This window comes from Procambarus clarkii, chromosome 35, assembly GCF_040958095.1.
Source record: "Procambarus clarkii isolate CNS0578487 chromosome 35, FALCON_Pclarkii_2.0, whole genome shotgun sequence".
Taxonomy (NCBI): domain Eukaryota; kingdom Metazoa; phylum Arthropoda; class Malacostraca; order Decapoda; family Cambaridae; genus Procambarus; species Procambarus clarkii.
The window spans coordinates 3,531,264-3,546,469 of NC_091184.1; the positions used below are offsets into that span (position 1 = coordinate 3,531,264).

General features: G+C 40.2%; 1 protein-coding gene across 1 annotated transcript in view; it reads left to right on the forward strand.

The window, feature by feature from the left end:
• The first annotated feature begins 335 nt into the window (after positions 1-335).
• Positions 336-15,206, forward strand: part of LOC138371306 (tripartite motif containing 13-like) — a 49,220-nt gene continuing 34,349 nt past the window's right edge. Inside the window, exon 1 of the mRNA XM_069336090.1 lies at positions 336-399. Within this exon, the coding sequence (XP_069192191.1) occupies positions 394-399 (6 nt within the window). The 5' untranslated portion in view covers positions 336-393. The remainder of the gene's footprint in view (positions 400-15,206) is intronic.

Here is a 15,206-nt window from a genome sequence, read left to right on the forward strand (position 1 = left end):
TACTCCTGCCCACCCTCCATACTCCTGCCCACCCTCCTTACTCCTGCCCACCCTCCTTACTCCTGCCCACCCTCCATACTCCTGCCCACCCTCCTTACTCCTGCCCACCCTCCTTACTCCTGCCCACCCTCCATACTCCTGCCCACCCTCCTTACTCCTGCCCACCCTCCTTACTCCTGCCCACCCTCCATACTCCTGCCCACCCTCCTTACTTTTGCTCAAAGTACAATACCTAAAAAATATTATTAAATTTTTCTAAAAATGTACTATGTTTTGGTGGGAAAAATTTAGTCATAGAAACCTTAAATTTGTTTTATTTTGCCTAATAGGTAATACTGCTTCCATCTCTGCTCGGCTCCCAAGGACGATAGCAGACACAACTTCTGCCCATTAATGATGGTAAGGACAGTTTTATTCTTACTGTACTACCAGTGTGTGTGTGTGTATCATATTGTTATTAACTAGTGATGGTAAGTATATTTATTATGTTGCCATTAACTAGTGATGCTGAGCGTATTAACCCTTTAAGTGCGCAACACATCATATGATGGGTTAAGTGACTTGCAGTAACTTGTGCTCCACATCATATGATGCATTGGAGTACCGCGCAAGATTTGAAAGGCCCGCGGGTAGAGGGGACTCCCATACGCTGCTTAGGGGTTATAGTAAACAGACACCATTTTGTAAAAAAAAATCCAGCTCACGCTACCATCGCGTGGGAGGCATCAGTTACCCAGCAGCCACCATGTCGAGCGCACGGCCGAACGCTTATCGGGCGCGCACCACGCAATCACTCGTCCAAGAGCAAATAACCAGTGAATTATTTTCTGATGGTGAGGAAAGTAATTTTGATAACTGATATTGATAAAGACTACACACAATTGACCGATGATAGTAGCACTGATAGTGAAAATGAGATACAGCCGCCTCCCATGGCGAGGCCTATACTGTATGCTCACCCATACCACTTAGCCCAGTGTCTACTCCAATTCACCCTCGACCACACAGTTCATGTGATTATTTAGAGTCTGAGGATATTTTCGGTAACAAGTCAGAGGAAGGTGACTCTTTTTCTGGTTTTAGTGAAGTGGAATCAGAACATAGTGTTACCGAGCCTGGTGCCAGTTCCAGTGGTGTTACTGGGCAAGAATTTGTTACGTCAGCAGTGTCTCGCCCCAACCCGTTCTCACACAAGACAGCACATATATGACTTAATGCTTAAAGTCAATATGTTGAATATGAATTAGTAAATATGTGATATATTCCCAGTTACTTTTTTTCCAAAGCCCAAACTCTTCCTCACGTACCAATTTACGTCTCACAGTACCCGTCCGTCAACCTAGATAGCAGAATAGTCGTGATTGGTTCAATTATAAGGAAAATTGTACTTTTCAGGTCCCACATGGGTTGTGAAATTTACCTACTATTGTCCATGCTCTTAGAATATTATAGATCAGCTACTTCCTATTGAAGGCTCGTAGTTTTGTTTTGAGAAATATTAGTTGTTCTTAGTAAATTATAATAAGCACTAAAAATGATTACATAGAATAACAGTCCTTCACCAATCAATATTATATACCATAGTTTGTGCTTTACAAACCTTTAAAGGATGTTTTGTAGGAACGCTAACAGAAAACGATGGTTCATTGGAATGTCTATGGGGTAAACTACTCTAAACAGGATGGTATTGTGTCTACTATACCAACTACAGGATCGGTATATTGTCCACTACCACCTGTTAGGTGAGTAAGGGGTGCAATACCACCCACAGGATGGGTATGAGGGTCACATCCACCCAGAGGATGAGTATGGGGATCACATCCACCCACAGGAAGGGTATGGGGTCCAATACCACCCACAGGATGAGTATGGCGTCCACTACAACCCACAGGATGGGTATGGGGCTCCAACCACCCATAGAATAGGTATGGGGCTCCAACCACCCATAAAATGGGTATGGGGTCCAATAACACCCACTGGATATGTATGGCGTCCATTGTCGAGCTCGCAAACCGCAGCATTCATCTCAGAACCATGCCTATTTCACGTAGATTCCTTAATAAACGTAAGAGTTTTATATGTCACAAGAAAGATAGAAATATAAGCTTTATTCTAAATACCTTACCATGGGCATATTTAAATTTAAAGCGAAGATACGTGTACTTTTATAATAGCCGAGCTCCGACCCCGGACAGATCGATCGACCGAGCAACTCTCTCTCAGAACAATGTTTATTTCACGTGAATTCGTTAATAAACATATATGTTTTATATGTCTCAAGAAAGACAGACATATAAGCTTCACTTTAAACACTTTACCATAGACATACTTAAAGTTCTAATGAAGATACATGTATTTTAAAAATTACGGAGCTCCCACCCCATACAGACTGAACGACAGAGCAACTCTTTCTCAGATCAATGTTTATTTCACGTAAATTCGTTAATAAACACAAATGTTTTATAAGTCTTAAGCAAGATAGAAATAAGAGCTTCATTTTAAATACATTACAATAGACATATTTATAGCTCAAGTGAAGATACATATGTTTTTATAGTAGCACTCAGTAGCTTGTCGGGCATGGAGTGCAGACGCCTACGCACTTGCCGATATATTGTATAATTAACAAAGATTCGCTAATAAAGCCTAAAATCTTATATGCCTCCAGAAAGACCGAGATATGAACATTATTATGATTGCACCAAATGAAATATATCATGTTCGAGGACAAAGATATATCAATTTTAAATTAAGTTTCGACTCTCTCTTGGGTGAGAGAGAGATGGGGCGACTCTCGCCCCATCTATTGGAGATTCTGTGCACTAAATACCCAAAGCTACTCAAACCCTCATAGCATTATTTAAGTAATGAAGTAATATGGTATATTTACTCACTATAATGTGGGTGCTGAATGCAGAACATGAGAAAACATATATTTACTCCAAACTAATGTAATTTCATTATTAAATAAGTAGCATCAAAGGAAGTCGACGGTCCAAGCGTCAATGTTGTGGAGCGACTTATCCAAGATATATCGTTGTTTGGAAAGTGTTTGTTGGCATATCCAGGGGTCGCACTTCTCTGCTCAAATTATCACAAATTTAAATTATAATGTTAACAAGTAGAATACGTATTTTTAATAAAATCTAACATAACTAGCCAGAAAACATTTAACATTTATTAAAAAATATATGTTTGGAAGTTAAATCGACTTCATATTCAATTTCTTTCTTTATTATGCACCCCATACCCATCCCGTGGGCGGTGGTGTACAGGATTACAGAGGCACATAATCGGTTCAGGAACTGAACCCTCTAGTTTGTTTAGCTAAGCAAATAACAATATATGACGCTAGTTAAAAAATTATCAATGTTGTATACACATGTACACACCCTCATACATACATGTATAGAGAGAGAGAGATTTATTACATGTATATATATATATATATATATATATATATATATATATATATATATATATATATATATATATATATATATATATATATATATATACGTTCACATATACATACATATCTAATCACCCACACAATTACACACATCAATAATCTTTGTGTCACAAGTGACATTACAAGAGGCTCACAACAGTCACTATACGAGGCACTTTACATCTATAGTGAGTCACACAGTTACTAGTCTTGCTGCACACCCACCCAACTGGGCGGCAGCTTTACAGTCATGTGCTCCACACCCACCCAACTGGGCGGCAGCTTTACAGTCATGTCCTCCACACCCACCCAACTGGGCGGCAGCTTTACAGTCATGTGCATGCATTACCTACAGTAAGCAAATTTTGGATACTTCGCTAAAATTTCGGGCAGCACATCATTATGAATGAAGTACTTACACATTTCTTGGACACTATTGATGGTGTTATTTCTAAATTCCGCAATTTTTTCACATTCCATTATATAATGACGCAAAGTATGCGAATAGTTCTGCTGACAGAGTTTACATTTAGTCAAATGTAAATCAGCAGATATTACAAACTCCCAGAGGTACTTGTAGCCGAGCCTAAGCCTAGCAGTGGTAACATCTAGAAGTCTGAGTATCTAGTGGGCCATTTTTGGTAAGCAGAACTGGCGCTGTGGGATGAACCAAACGTCGAGTTAAGGGGCCTAAATGAATGCTCATTCATATATGGCCCACTAGATGCATTCGGAGATCAATATGGGAAGGAATCCACAGGAGACAAACTCTGACTCCATCATTGATTATTTCACTATATCTGTGTCTAGCTACAGAGATAAGCACGTCACAGTTATGCCTTGGGAAGCTGAGGGCAGTCAAGGATGACAAGGAGTCACTTACAATTAGCGTGTCAACTTTGGATTCATATACGCGCTCTAGTGCAAGGATTATGGCAACCAATTCTGTTTGAAGAGTGGAGGCCCAGTTACTTAGACGCGCTCCACACTCATGGGAGATGGAACCATCTCTCCCTGTCACAACAACTGCACTTCCAGCTGCACCATAGGACTGATCCAAGGATCCATCAGTGTAAATAATTTGGGAAAGGGAGCGCTCTCTGACTAAAGCATAAATTTGGCTTAAGGCATTGTACTTTGCTTCTTGTCGAAGCAAGGACTGTTCTTTAATCAGCTTCTTGGGTGGGAAAGGGGGACAGTAATTTGGAAAGGAGTGATCTCCCATGGGGCAGGAAAGTGTTGTTGTTGTCTCTCTTGGTAGGGGTGATGAAAGTTATACATTCTGAGCACATTGGCAGTTACCGTAACCCATTTGGAGGGATGCTGATCTTCAAGGAAGAAGGCTTGGAGGGCTTCAGTGCAGGGGTTAGGGTGGGTTAGCCTAAGCATCTTGATACCAATTAAAGCATTAATTTCAGTGATACAATCACTTACACATGAAATATTCAGTTCCTTCCTCATGTTTAGTAATTTAGTTGTACGGGGGCATCCGAGGATAATCCTCATGGCTTCGTTTTGCATCTTTTCCAGCTCTCCAAGCATTCTCTCAGGCACTAGAGCAATCATGGGTGCAGCATAATCAATCAGCGACCTAATATATGAGAGATACATCATTTTGACAATTCTCACATTTGCACCATAGCTTGGATGGTAGCCTGCCACAGTCTTGAGAGCACGGAGCCTCTCTCTACATTAGCGACCCAGTCTGGCTACAACATTGCGGTACAGTAAGGAACTTCAAGACCAAGGAATTTGTATCTGGTTACATAGTCGAGCAGAGAGCCATCATGCAACTGCATTTTGCGAACGGCCCCACCCCGTCTGGGTGGGCGTCGGTTCAGGATCTTTGTTTTCTCTACTGAGGTGACCAAGCCTAGTTCATAGGACAATAGTTTTGCTATATATACTCGTTATTCGTTGACATGCGTTCGCTACTTAAACTACCATGTACTGTACTTATGTAAAATCTCCCATGTCTCTTCACTCATCTCACCGAACCCTACAGGCTCTGTGATATATTGTTTAATTAATTGAGATTCACAAATAAAGCTTATAATTGTATATGTTATCAAAAAGGCAGAGCTTAGTTTAGTTCATTTATTATGCACCCCATACCCATCCTATGGGCGATAGTGGAGTGTTACAGAGGCACATAATTGGCTCAGGGACTGAGCCCCACAATTCATATAGCCAAGCAAGTTATAATCTTGATAAGCTTGTTACAAAAGTCAATACACATTGTCACATCAACAATGGGCTCGAGACCGACCACAAGTACAGTTTATAATTTAAGCAACTGATTTATATGGAGGGCTAGTGTCACAATTGAAATGTTTATCCTACACATAACCCCCTCTCCCCCATCCAATAGGCAGCGGTGGATAGGTTACAATCAAGTCGTTTTTTGCGTTTTATTCAGAGATTAGATCTTATTGGGTGAGGAAAGATATTCATATTTTAAAGAAGGCTTCTTGGCTGATGCTCTCCATTGATGGAAAATATACAACCTTTTGAAAATCAATGTTAGTTTGATCTAGATATTGTAATTAACGAAAGTATTTATGTCATCTGAAAGGTAGAAATATAGACTACATTTAAAATCCTTTGTCATAAATATAACTGAAGTGAAAACGTAGATATATGCGTTTTGATAGTTACTTGATGGCTTGCTCTGAGAGTGTGAAGCCCTGCACACCAGCCAATAAATTGTATAATTAGTTTCCATATATTTTAATTAATCTTAAAAATCTATATGTCAGAAGAAAGGAAGATGTAGCCGTTAATGTGACAACATTTAAAAATATATATATCTTAAGTTAAATAAATAATACCACCTTATTGCCGGTGTCCGGACACATGAAAATTACCTAGGTATCAGTATCCAGCCAGGCGGGGATCACAGGCTGCACAATACTGATAAATTATGTAATGCACTACTTGTGGTCCATTTCGAACCCATTTATGAAGTGACGACTTATAGCGAATTTTGTAACTAGCTCATCAAGATTGTAACTTGCTTAGCTAAATGAATTTCCCGTGGGCGGTGGTGTAAAGGATTACACAGGCACATAATCGGTTCAGGAACTGAACCCTCTAGTTCGTTTAGCTAAGCAAATAACAATCTTTTGACGCAAGTTACAAAATTATTAATGTACACATACTTATGCATACATGTACATATTCATACGTATACATATATACATACACATACATATTTAATCACCACCACAAATACACACATCAGTAATCTTTTGTGTCACAAGTGATTCAACAAGAGACTCACAACAGTCACTATACAAGGCACTTTACATTTATGGTGAGTCACACAGTTACTAGTCTTGCTGCACACCCACCCAACTGGGCGGCAGCTTTACAGTCATGTGCTCCACACCCACCCAACTGGGCGGCAGCTTTACAGTCATGTGCTCCACACCCACCCAACTGGGCGGCAGCTTTACAGTCATGTGCTCCACACCCACCCAACTGGGCGGCAGCTTTACAGTCATGTGCTCCACACCCACCCAACTGGGCGGCAGCTTTACAGTCATGTGCTCCACACCCACCCAACTGGGCGGCAGCTTTACAGTCATGTGCTCCACACCCACCCAACTGGGCGGCAGCTTTACAGTCAGGTGCTCCACACCCACCCAACTGAGCGGCAGCTTTACAGTCATGTGCTCAACACCCACCCAACTGGGCAGCAGCTTTACAGTTACCTGGTGTTATTCTTCACCTATATCTTTTTCTGGTTAATCCCTATTTAGATTATGCAGTTCAGGTTTCGTCGCCATACTATAGTTTTTAGTTTAGTTAATTTACCACATAATGGGTTCAGGGACTGAACACACAATTTATTTATCTAAGCAAGTTACAATCTTGAGGAGCTAGCCACAAAATTCATAGAACCTCCTTGGTACTATACTGTATATATATACTGGTAAGAAGTATAATAATCCTGAGAAATCGTGTAAATTATGTTGTACGAGTGCTTCCAGTTAAGTAACATAGTTCATTTGTGTGCGCGTGCTTGAAGAGGAAATGCTATCCACCCCCCCCCCCCCCATTGTAAATATTTGTGGGTTTCAGACCATACGGCCGCGGCTTACCCTCGCCGCGGTCGAGGGTAAGAACACTGGACTGGATGTATATACACAGTATTACAAGTAAACATTAGCAATAACAATTATGGAAAGTTCCTTCACCTAAACATAGACAAGAGACTGAACTTCAGCACCCACATACAACACATAAGGGGATGCTCTGAGAGAGAGGGAGAGTAAAAATATCCACTGATGTCTGATTAAGTCCTTTTGGGGACCTTAATCATTAGGACGTTCAATGATGAACGTAAAGTGAAGCGTATTCAGATGGTATATTGACAACATTCAGCATATCTCATAATGACCTAGTAGTACTTGGTGCACAAATACTTTTTCCAAAGGAATCGCAAAACATAATTAAACACAACTGTACCGTACAGTGTTATATATTTATTTCAGTTTGAACAATTTTTAACATTAAAGGATAAATCCTTTAACTGGTTGAAATTGGTTTTAACATTCGAAATCTAATTTGTTGATGTTAAATAATATAAGGTTCAAATTTATTAAGATACATACTTTTAAAACTATTTCTATTTGAAATTTAAATAACATAAAAAGAGTACAGAATATAACAAATACCGACTATATAAAAGACCTGACACTTGCAGCACTTAATTATGCTATTGTAACACATTGAAAGTAATAACATTATTTGATTCAGCAAAGCATTTGGTAAGGTTATAATAATAATAATAATAATAATAATAATAATGTATTAATTAATTATTTTAAATTATAATTCACAACTTGCTAGCGCACAAGAAACAAATCCACGAATCATCATTACATTCTGTAACACCTACACATGATCCATGGTGCCAAATATTGCAACGGTCACAGCATACCATCAGCTTCAAATCATTTGGCTTTCTGCAAATGCAGTACACTTCCATCGAGCATGACCAGATGATTCGTTTTCTTCTCAGTGTCTGAGCTGCAGGGAATGAGATGAGACACTTTCCATTAAAGTTCTCTTGAAGATGTTGTCTCATTCTGCACATCATACGAGGTTCACCGGATCTACACCACTTGCAAGTGATGCAGCAAACGCAACAGCATATACCCCACTCATACTTGAGTCCCTGTGTCTGCTGACATTCATTATATTGCATATCAGCTTATCATCCTGGCAATTAGCAAGAGCACACAAGATAACTGCAGTAGATTTGGATGGTAATTTATGCCTGGTGTCGTATATGTTAATTTGTCCAGTTACTCCAATGTTGGAAACGTTGATGGTTGGTGACCCCAGTGACATCCATCAACTTGGATAATTTGAATAAATTCACCAATTGTAACTGGCCAGGAGAGGTCCCGCTACATCGCTGGGTCATGAAGGCCTTCTACGCTTGGCACAGTTTCATGAGGTCACATGCAGATTTTATGTGAAGGTCAGAGAGCTGTACATTTGTTCCAATGTTCATTATCTCGTCATCTGTTAAATAATTTAACATTGTCGAATGTGAAGCACTGTTATCACTCTCCTTATTGTTGCATTGGTGTGAGGAGTGGCAGTGATTGGTGCAGTTTATTTTTCTTTAAATAGGGGACATATATTTGTACTCCAGATACCAGTACAGTTGCACTGTTTCTTTATATATTTTATACTTGGGTTAGCAAGGCGAGACGCTTCTCTTAACGTGATACTGTTGGTATCAAATAGAAATAGTTTTAAAGTATGTATCTTGATAAATTTGAACCTTATATTATTTAACATCAACAAATTAGATTTCGAATGTTAAAACCAATTTCAACCAATTAAAGAATTTATCCTTTAATGTTAAAAATTGTTCAAACTGAAATAAATATATAACACTGTACGGTACAGTTGTGTTTGCCTGCCACAGCCTGCCTGCCACAGCCTTGAGAGCACGGTGCCTCTCTCTACATTGGCGACCCAGTCTGGCTAAAACATTGTGATACAGTAGAACCTCAAGACCAAGGTATTTGTATCTGGTAACATAGTCGGGCAGAGAGCCATCATCCAACTGCATTTTGCGAAGGGCCCCACCCCGTCTGGGTGGGTGTCGGTTCAGGATCTTTGTTTTCTCTACTGAGATGACTAAGCATAGTTCCTGACATGTGTACAATACAGAGTTCAGAACATTTTGGGTGTTGATATACCCATTGGTGCGGATCAGTATATCATCCACATAGCTAATAATGTGTTCGCTGGACCTTCTAGTTACTAAGTTTAAAAGTGCATTGATTAACACATTGAACAGAGTACGACTGAGGACACCTCCCTGTGGAGTGCCAAGTTCAAAATCTCTCGTTACACGTCTGTGCCCTTGGAACAGTACAGATGACTTCCTGTTGGATAGATAGCCTCTTATCCACCGTAGAAGCCATCCTCCAATATTCATTTTAGCAAGTTCTCTCAGAATGACGTGTGGGCTAGCAATGTCAAAGGCTGACTTAAGATCTAGAAAAGTGGTATATGACCTATCAGTATGCAGGGTGAGGAATGTGGTAATACAGTGATGTACACTCTTTCCATGCGTAAAACAATATATCTGGGGAGACAACATATTATTAATTTTGTAAAGGAGACGGTTGAGAATCATCCTCTCAAGACACTTATAGAGACAACTAGTGAGGGAGATTGGGCGAAAAGCACTCGGCTGGTGAGGCTTAGGAATGGGAATAATAACACTGTTGGTCCATGACTTAGGAAGCTCCCCAGTTACATAGCTCATATTATACAATTGAAACAAGGGATTCCCTGGAACTAGCAGAAGCATATGCAGTATGCCGTAAGTAACTCCATCCTCCCCGGGTGATGTAGCTTTACCTTTATGTAGAGCAGAATCTAGTTCGTATTCAGTAAAAAGCATGTCATAGTCATCCTCTTGATGACGCATGAAGTCAAGGAGCCTTGCCCTATCAGTATACTATTATTTAGTTCATTCTGTGAGGGTAGAGGAAGACTGTCAAAGCTGGAAGTCGTGGCCCAAGCATCAACAAGCTCATTTGCTCTGTGCAGAGGATTAGGGTACGAGATCTCTGCAGCATTTTTCCCATTGGCATTGTTGATATCCTTCCATGCCCGACTTAAGTGGCGTGTGAGAATTGAGACCATGGACAAAAGTTTCCCAGTCTGTCTGCCTCAGCTCCACCATACGTTCCCTGGCCTCTGCCAGAGCCGCTTGAAAGAGCTTAAGCATTTCAGCAGTGCGGGTCCTTCTACAAGCTAGTCCAATTATTCTGGCAGTGCGTTTTAGTGCATGCAATTTAGAATCATTATAATAAACATAAGTGCTATGACCAGTGTAATTTGGGTTACGTGGCCTGGACGATGGATCAAGTGATTCTATAAACTGCTCGATAGTACCTGTGAGCTCATTGTTAAAATCTTCAACTGATGAAGGCTCAGATGAACTGCACCAATCTGTGCATCATCGTGACTACCTAATAGTGACAACAGTTGGTTGCCGTTACGATTACTGAACTGCGAATTACCAATATTCCTGTCTAGTGTTATAATCACCTATAATGATGGTAGGCTCAGTCTGAATACAGATAGGAAGGTCAGCATAATTAAAGTTACAAGGAGTTGATTATTTAGTACATAGTTGTTTTTCTCTTTAATTGGATGATAGAGGGGGAGTCTTTAACGTGATTGGGAATACATACATACATACATACATACATACATACATACATACATACATACATACATACATACATACATACATACATACATACATACATACACATACATACATACATGCATACATGAGTACATACATACATACATACATACATACATACATACATACATACATACATACATACATACATGCGTACATGCGTACATACATACATGCATACATACATACATACATACATACATACATACATACATACATACATACATACATACATACATACATACATACATACATGCATGCGTACATACATACATACATCCATACATCCATACATACATACATACATGCATACATGCATACATACATGCATACATGCATGCATACATACATACATACATACATACATACATACATACATACATACATACATACATACATATACGTCCAGTCATTTCGTCATTTCGTGACAAAATCCAATACAGCTTATATTGGTGAGACGCCACTGTGATGAGGTTTATATATCACAGGAACTGTAGGTTAATGTGTGACATAAGTGAGGTTAGATGAGGCATCTACAAGCACCAGCTGGAGGCTGATGGAGTGTTGTGGAGGCTGATGGAGTGTTGTGGAGGCTGCTGGTACTATGCCCAGATGTTGGAGGGTGGATTTGACCCCCCCTCCCCCACGTTGACCACAGAACTTCTAAGGTTACCTGCCACTCTCCCTTACCAAGGGGGAGAGTGGCAGAGTGACCCCCCCCCCCCCAACACACACACATGCATCAGATTCTTAACTTACAATATTTATGATTTACCAATTTATGTTACTACACTGACTCTCAATTTCACAATATTGTATAAACTTTGATGAATCGCTCGTCTATGGGTCATTCAATAATGTTAGCAGACTTCTAGATGTTAATTACCACTGCTAGGTTTAGGCTCAGCTACAAGTACCTCTGGGAATTTGTAACATCTGATGATGTAGATTTGACTAAATGTAAACTCTGTCAGCAGAACTATTCGCATACTTTGAGTCATTATATAATGGAATGTGAAAAAATCGCGGAATTTAAAGATAACAACATCAATAGTGTCCGTGAAATGGGTATAAGTACTTCATTCATAATGATGTGCTGCCCGAAATCTTAGCGAAGTATCCAAAATTTGCTTACTGTAGGTAATGCATGCACATGACTGTAAAGCTGCCGCCCAGTTGGGTGAGTGTGGAGCACATGACTGTAAAGCTGCCGCCCAGTTGGGTATGTATGCAGCACATGACTGTAAAGCTGCCGCCCAGTTGGGTGGGTGTGGAGCACATGACTGTAAAGCTGCCGCCCAGTTGGGTATGTATGCAGCACATGACTGTAAAGCTGCCGCCCAGTTGGGTGGGTGTGGAGTACATGACTGTAAAGCTGCCGCCCAGTTGGGTGGGTGTGGAGCACATGACTGTAAAGCTGCCGCCCAGTTGGGTGGGTGTGCAGCAAGACTAGTAACTGTGTGACTCACCATAAATGTAAAGTGCCTTGTATAGTGACTGTTGTGAGCCTCTTGTTGAATTACTTGTGACACAAGATTACTGATGTGTGTATTTGTGTGGGTGATTAAATATGTATGTGTATGTATATATGTATACGTATGTATATGTACATGTATGCATAAGTATGTGTACATTAATAATTTTGTAACTAGCGTCAAAAGATTGTTATTTGCTTAGCTAAACGAACTAGAGGCTTCAGTTCCTGAACCGATTATGTGACTGTGTAATCCTTTACACCACCGCCCACGGGATGGGTATTATGGGGTGCATAATAAAGAAAAAATGAATGGACCGAACCCCACAATTCATTTAGCTAAGCAAGTTACAATCTTGATGAGCTAGTTACAAAATTCGCTATAAGTCGTCACATCATAAATGGGTTCGAAATGGACCACAAGTAGTGCATTACATAATTTATCAGTATTGTGCAGCCTGTGATCCCCGCCTGGCTGGATACTGATACCTAGGTAATTTTCATGTGTCCGGACACCGGCAATAAGGTGGTATTATTTATTTAACTTAAGATATATATATTTTTAAATGTTGTCACATTAACGGCTACATCTTCCTTTCTTCTGACATAGAGATTTTTAAGATTAATTAAAATATATGGAAACTAATTATACAATTTATTGGCTGGTGTGCAGGGCTTCACACTCTCAGAGCAAGCCATCAAGTAACTATCAAAACGCATATATCTTCGTTTTCACTTCAGTTATATTTATGACAAAGGATTTTAAATGTAGCCTATATTTCTACCTTTCAGATGACATAAATACTTTCGTTAATTACAATATCTAGATCAAACTAACATTAATTTTCAAAAGGTTGTATATTTTCCATCAATGGAGAGCATCAGCCAAGAAGCCTTCTTTAAAATATGGATATCTTTCCTCACCCAATAAGATCTAATCTCTGAATAAAACGCAAAAAACGACTTGATTGTAACCTATCCACCGCTGCCTATTGGATGGGGGAGAGGGGGTTATGTGTAGGATAAACATTTCAATTGTGACACTAGCCCTCCATATAAATCAGTTGCTTAAATTATAAACTGTACTTGTGGTCGGTCTCGAGCCCATTGTTGATGTGACAATGTGTATTGACTTTTGTAACTAGCTTATCAAGATTATAACTTGCTTGGCTATATGAATTGTGGGGCTCAGTCCCTGAGCCAATTATGTGCCTCTGTAACACTCCACTATCGCCCATAGGATGGGTATGGGGTGCATAATAAATGAACTAAACTAAGCTCTGCCTTTCTGATAACATATACAATTATAAGCTTTATTTGTGAATCTCAATTAATTAAACAATATATCACAGAGCCTGTAGGGTTCGGTGAGATGAGTGAAGAGACATGGGAGATTTTACATAAGTACAGTACATGGTAGTTTAGGTAGCGAACGCATGTCAACGAATAACGAGTATATATAGCAAAACTATTGTCCTATGAACTAGGCTTGGTCACCTCAGTAGAGAAAACAAAGATCCTGAACCGACGCCCACCCAGACGGGGTGGGGCCGTTCGCAAAATGCAGTTGCATGATGGCTCTCTGCTCGACTATGTAACCAGATACAAATTCCTTGGTCTTGAAGTTCCTTACTGTACCGCAATGTTGTAGCCAGACTGGGTCGCTAATGTAGAGAGAGGCTCCGTGCTCTCAAGACTGTGGCAGGCTACCATCCAAGCTATGGTGCAAATGTGAGAATTGTCAAAATGATGTATCTCTCATATATTAGGTCGCTGATTGATTATGCTGCACCCATGCTTGCTCTAGTGCCTGAGAGAATGCTTGGAGAGCTGGAAAAGATGCAAAACGAAGCCATGAGGATTATCCTCGGATGCCCCCGTACAACTAAATTACTAAACATGAGGAAGGAACTGAATATTTCATGTGTAAGTGATTGTATCACTGAAATTAATGCTTTAATTGGTATCAAGATGCTTAGGCTAACCCACCCTAATCCCTGCACTGAAGCCCTCCAAGCCTTCTTCCTTGAAGATCAGCATCCCTCCAAATGGGTTACGGTAACTGCCAATGTGCTCAGAATGTATAACTTTCATCACCCCTACCAAGAGAGACAACAACAACACTTTCCTGCCCCATGGGAGATCACTCCTTTCCAAATTACTGTCCCCCTTTCCCACCCAAGAAGCTGATTAAAGAACAGTCCTTGCTTCGACAAGAAGCAAAGTACAATGCCTTAAGCCAAATTTATGCTTTAGTCAGAGAGCGCTCCTTTTCCCAAATTATTTACACTGATGGATCCTTGGATCAGTCCTATGGTGCAGCTGGAAGTGCAGTTGTTGAGACAGGGAGAGATGGTTCCATCTCCCATTAGTGTGGAGCGCGTCTAAGTAACTGGGCCTCCACTCTTCAAACAGAATTGGTTGCCATAATCCTTGCACTAGAGCGCGTATATGAATCCAAAGTTGACACGCTAATTGTAAGTGACGCCTTGTCATCCTTGACTGCCCTCAGCTTCCCAAGGCAT